At 47.9% G+C, this 5,814-nt stretch overlaps 1 protein-coding gene across 1 annotated transcript; it reads left to right on the forward strand.

Annotated features, from left to right (window-relative positions):
• Positions 1-239: 239 nt before the first annotated feature.
• On the forward strand, positions 240-2,236 carry LOC139600581 (transcription factor HES-5-like). Its single transcript, XM_071448867.1, has 3 exons — positions 240-358; positions 638-821; positions 1,193-2,236. The coding sequence occupies exons 1-3, from the start codon at positions 293-295 to the stop codon at positions 1,456-1,458; spliced, it is 516 nt and encodes a 171-aa protein (XP_071304968.1). The 5' UTR covers positions 240-292; the 3' UTR covers positions 1,459-2,236.
• The last annotated feature ends 3,578 nt before the right edge of the window (positions 2,237-5,814 follow it).

The raw sequence follows: 5,814 nt of genomic DNA on the forward strand, positions 1-5,814 counted from the left end.
CTGGAGGGTCGGTGCTTTCCCAGCCCCACACTCCACCAGCAGCGTGGGCAGAAGGTTATTCTCCCCGGGGCATTGGCAATCAATGTACCATGCACTAATGGATGCTTCCTCTATTGTCCCTCCGCGGGGCTGGATTGGCTGCGGGGCTGTGGGAAACACCGGCCATCCCCACACTCACGTATCTGCCCCAGCTCCCTGGGTATAAATAGAGGGATTTGGGAGCTGCCAGAGCATCTCATCACACTCGGCACAGCAGCTGCCTGGGGTCTGTGCCCGGGGCTGAGCGCTAGGAATGGCTCCCAGCAATGCTCTCGTGATCCACATGGAGGAGAAGCTGCTGCCAAAGGAAAAGAATAAAGTAAGTAGAGCCCTGGAGGGGATTGGAAGGGCTGGCCTGCTCCTAGAAAGTAAATATAGCATGGGAGAAGAGGGGGAAGTGGTCTGGGAGAGAGCAAATATGTTAAAGAGAGACAAGGGGGATTGTATCGATTTTTAAAAATTAAAACGAGTGGGGAACGGGTCGGCAGCATCACACAGCTCTCCTGCTAAAAATAAGCATCTTTGAGGATGGGTGTATCAGAGGGGAAATTGGGTCAGGTCTCACCAAATCCCTGAGGATCTGCTCCCTCTCCCACAGCTGAGGAAGCCAGTGGTGGAGAAAATGCGCCGGGACCGGATTAACAGCAGCATCGAGCAGCTGAAGCTGCTCCTGGAGAAGGAGTTCCAGAGGCACCAGCCCAACTCCAAGCTGGAGAAAGCCGACATCCTGGAAGTGGCTGTCAGCTACCTGAAGCAGCAGAGCCAGCTGCAGGACCAAAAAGGTGAGTGCAGAGCAGGTATTGCACGCCTGGACCTGCTCTCTGACACCCCAAGGCAGGCAGGGGATGGAGCACCCCAGCCCCAAGCACGTGACAGCCACCGCACAAATTGTTCATTTGAACTCTAGCAGGGTTTCCCTCCCTTTCCCCACCTTCCCCCAAAAGTGTGGCCACACCACGGCTGTGCCCAGCACGTGCCAGGCTCAGGAATGCCACTGCTCCCAGGGTCCCTGCTTTCCCAGCCCCACACTCCACCAGCAGCCAGTGTTAGCGTTGGGTCCCTGCCCCATGTTCTGGTCATGTTTTGGTCATGGTTTGGTCATGTTTTGGTCATGGTTTTAACCCACTGCATTTGCTTTTTCCTTCTCTTTCAGCTTTCGTCCACAAGAGCCCAGAGCAGGACTTTAACAGCGGGTACCTGCGGTGCCTCAGGGAAGCCATGCACTTTCTGTCCTACTACGAGCCCAAGAAGGAGACCCAGGTGCAGCTGATCAAGCACTTCTGCAAGGCTCAGCTGGCTGCAGATGCCTCCTACTCTGCAGCTCTGCATGGCTCCCCCCTGTCTCCCTGTGTGCTCCCCAGAAAACAGCCTGCCCAGAAGAGCCTGGCTGCTGCTCCCACCATCTGGAGACCCTGGTAGAGCTGCTGAACTTTATTCCCACGGTTTTTTTCGGCTCCAAAAAAAACAAAACTAGAGGGACCTGTGGTTTATTAGTTCCTCTTTGAAGTAGGAAACGTTGCTTTCCAAAGGTGGGAGGAAGGGGTGGTTATTGGTTTTTTTTTTCTGTCAGCAGAAATGAGGGTCGCTGGGTGGTTTCCCTTCATAGTGAAGGATCCTGGGTGTATCTTGCAGCAGGTTTGTTGCTTCTATTGGTGGCTCCTGGCCAAAGACAGGACCAAGTTCTGTGGTGATTTAGAGAGCAGGCTTCCATCACAGGCTGCTGAGCCCGTGGCTGTCAGTGGAAATCTTTCTGCTGACTGCCTGGGTCACAGTTCAAGTGCTCCATTGTCTCTAGATAATGTATTGGCCTTCCTCAAGAAGGAGCCCTTCTGGAGGATGTATTTTGTATCATAAAGAGAGGATTGAGCCTTTCCCTTTTGAGTGAAAGGTGTCATTAAGAAATGCTGATTCTTATGAAGCTCCTCTGCTATTTTTAGTATCCTTCTTACAGAAAGCTGTGATGATCACAGAGAGCTCTGGGGACAATTCTCTTCGTGTCACTTTGTGCTGCTCTCATTTGAGGGATAATTGGTGCCTTTTGTAAAGGAAATACCTCTGCTATACCTTAAGGAAAAGGGGGAGGAAGGGAGGCAATAAGTACTTTATAATCATTCACTGAGCACGCCAAGGAGCTTAAAAAGCTTTTATAAAGTTGTGATGTATTCATCCTGTGTGATGTTAAACTTGCATGTCTTCGCTGTACGGTACAATAAAAATGGTTTTAGTCATTAATGCTTTGCTTTGGGATGATTAAAAGGGCTGGAGTGGGTGCCTGCAGCCTCTCCTGTGGTGGGGAAGCCATCAGGAGGTGTCAGTTCTGAGCCCTTCACTCCAATACATGAATTACATCTGGGAAATCCCTTTGGCAGAGCTGGATCTCAGATCCTGCGAGGAGGCAACCTCCGGAAAAATTATCAAAAATCGAAATGGAAGTGAAATTGAAGCGAGGCGCTGAGAAGTGGCAACGTTTCAGGTTTAACAGTGACCTATTCTGCCTCCAACAAATCACTCATTCCACAGCCTCTTCATTTCCCCCACTAATTTTTCCACCAAGCTGAGAGCAGCCTTGTGCTTTCTGCCTGTGCAGATTTCCCAATAACTTCCAAAGGGTTTGGCACCTGCCTCAGCTTGGGGACCTTTGAAACCGCCTGCAATGAGGTGAACTAATTTTGCTGCTTTAATTTTGTGACATAAATTCTGTTAAGCTTCTTTTCCAGAAGTGAAATTAGCCCACATATGGCTAAAAGTATAATTAGATAGGAGAGACTGAGGAAGCATTTCCTCTCCTAAGTTATTTCCTTTTATTTCACCTTCTCTTCTAAATAAATCTGCACAAATATTCATTTCACAAAACTATTCCCTAACCACAGCAATTCAGTGGTTTGGGTTTATGACAGGGGACACTCTCCTTCTTCCAGAGATACAGGAACAGCACAAAACACATTTGGACAAAAATCCAACTTTCCTCAGACCCCCTGGGAGAGGTGCCCTTGAAAAGCTGCATTTCAAGCACTCAGGGTTTGCTCCCTGACGAAAGGAAACACTGAATACCTGATCTTGTCAAAAGCAACCTGAGATCTGCTCAGCTGACAGATCAAACTGCAGCCAGCACTGAACCTGCCCAGTCCTCGCTGGGTTTGTGGTGAAATCCTCTGTTAACCACACAGAAAAACCCCAAAAACCAAACAGGGATGTGCTGCTCTGCCTCATTTTGGGCATTGTGGATCATTTTGGTTTTGTTAGGAGAATTAATCCACAAACACCAGAGGTTTGTGTCCAAAAAGGAGACAGAGGAGCCTCACCCTTTATTCAAATAAAGCCAAAGAGGACTCCTCTGTCTCCTTTTTGGACATAAACCTCTGGTTTTTTGTGGACTAATTTTCCTAACGGTTTTATTTCTGCACAGGCTGGTTGAGTGCTCTTCAAGGTGGGCATTTGAATAAATAAAGCCAAAAAGGGAGTCCTCTGTCTCCTTTTTGGACATAAACCTCTGGTTTTTTGTGGATTAATTTTCCTAACGGTTTTATTTCTGCACAGGCTGGTTGAGTGCTCTTCAAGGTTGGGGGGTTTGATGCAGGCCTCTACCAGTGCTCCAGATTTATTCTTCCTAATGAACTGCTAAATAATTCACAGGAGATATTTTTGGGTTTTATGGTTGCTTAGCGAGCTTGAAGAAGTCACTTCAACCTCCCCGCGCTCAAGTTGTCCTTGCCAATTAGCACAGGCTTCTGCATCCCAGCACAACTCCAGCTGTTGCCCATGCCCGGGGGGGTTTAAATCAAGCCTAATTAGGGCAGTTTGGGGGAGTTCAGGCTCAGCTGGAGTGCCGTGTGCCCCAAAGGCCAGCCCAGCCTGATGGAACCACAGCCACACCGTGGCACAGGGCGGGCTGCTGCTCTCCTGGGCATGGGGATCCACCCAAGGGAGAGGGTGTGAGGGTCTCAGCTTGGCAGCACCTCTGAAGGTGGGGTAGAAAATGAGTGTGAGGGAGAGGAACAGTGGATTTCTCCTCCCTGGGCAGTGGGAAGGGACCAAAACCCACAGAAAAAAAAGCTGGGTTTTTTCCTTCTGCTTTCTGTTGTTAGGAAAATTAATCCACAAACACCAGAGGTTTATGGCCAAAAAGGAGACAGAGGAGCCCTTTGAATTTATTCCAATAAAGGGAGAGGCCATGGGGCATCCCCTGGGGTCTCTCCAATTTTTGGAGGATGCAGCCTCCTTTTTATCCCCATTTCCCTGCCACATTTCCCTTCTCTCTTTCCCCATCTCTGAGGTACTTGAGAGGTTCAGACTTCCTGATACACCTGATACCAAAGATTTTCCTCTAATGTACAACTCTCCCTTTTCATTTTTAATTCTTATGGAATTTAGGGGGTTTTCCCCATTTCTGAGGTACTTGAGAGGTTCAGACTTCCTGATACCAAAGATTCCCCTCTATTGTATAACCCTCCCTTTTCATTTTTAATTTTTACGGAATTTAGGGGGTTTTCTTCCCCATTGTTTCTTTCATCTCTCAATGTCTAATTTCGTTTATCAGCAAACCTAAGGTTTATTTGTAAAAACAAATATCTTTTTTCATTCATCAATCAGTGGAATCCTTCCCATTGTTTCTTTTATCTCCCAGTGCTGGTTTTATCCACCAGCAGCCCCACAGCTTGTTCAGAAAGACAAATCCACCATTCCTCTCACCATCAAGCCCAGCCTTGCCCCTCTGGGCTTTAATTTACCAATTACCCCAGAGCTAAAAGCCAGACCTCCAGCCTGCCCAGCCCCTGCCCAGCAAAGGTTATGTTTACAATTTATTAATTATTATCACTTCTCATAATTGAACTCAAAGCTTCTTAGGGCTCCTCCTGCCCCTGGGGTGACTCTCCCCTGCTCCCAACACATTCCCACCCTTAGGGAAAATGTTGTTTATTATGCTGATCCCACAGCTCAGGAATACTCTCCTGACAAAGCCCCTATTAACCTCAGAGTGTGGGCCTGAGTTTCTCCGAGTTTCCCACACTTTCTTCCCTATTTAGGGCATTCAGAGGCCCACAAAGGAAGCGTGCCTCACAACAGCCCACATTAGTGACGCTTTTTTGGCTCCTCATTGTGAGGAGCAGCAATTCCTGTCCCGATGGACCATCTGGAGAGCTATTTTTCCCAAGGAGCACATTGATCGATCAGTATTATGCCAGGGCCCTTTTAAAACTTGGGAACGTTATGCTCTTTGACACTAAATAGGTGTCTCAAGAGGGGTTGTCAGAAAGATTTTAAACCATTTAAGGGAAGAGAAGAAAAAAAAAAACATTAAAAATCGTAATTATTTCTTTAAAAACGCCATCAGTGGCATCTGGGAGACAGGCTGGCATGGATGTAGGAAATGGTCTAAAATGAAAATGCTCTGAAATTGGTGTGAGCCATCGAGTTGTGTGCTGGTAGCGCAGCCACAGAGGCACAGGGCGCTGCTTTTTAAATCTGTGTGACACAGACAAGGAAATTCTGGCCTTGACAAGGAAATCCTGAGCTTCCAAGCTCTTTGCTGGTAGTCCAGCCTCCTCCAGACCTGTTGCTCCACTGCAGCACACTCAGCTCCCCTTGTTAGGAAAATTAACCCACAAACACCAGAGGTTTAAGTCCAAAAAGGAGACAGAGGAGTCCCTTTTACTTTATTTGAGTAAAGGAAAAGGCCATGGGCATTCCCATGGGGTCTCTCCAATTTTTGGAGGACCCAGCCTCCTTTTTATCCCAATTTCCAGCCACATTTCCCTTCTCTCTTTCCCCATTTCT

The sequence above is a fragment of the Agelaius tricolor genome, unplaced genomic scaffold (assembly GCF_023055355.1).
Source record: "Agelaius tricolor isolate 1412-34295 unplaced genomic scaffold, bAgeTri1.0.p SCAF_28, whole genome shotgun sequence".
Lineage (NCBI taxonomy): Eukaryota > Metazoa > Chordata > Aves > Passeriformes > Icteridae > Agelaius > Agelaius tricolor.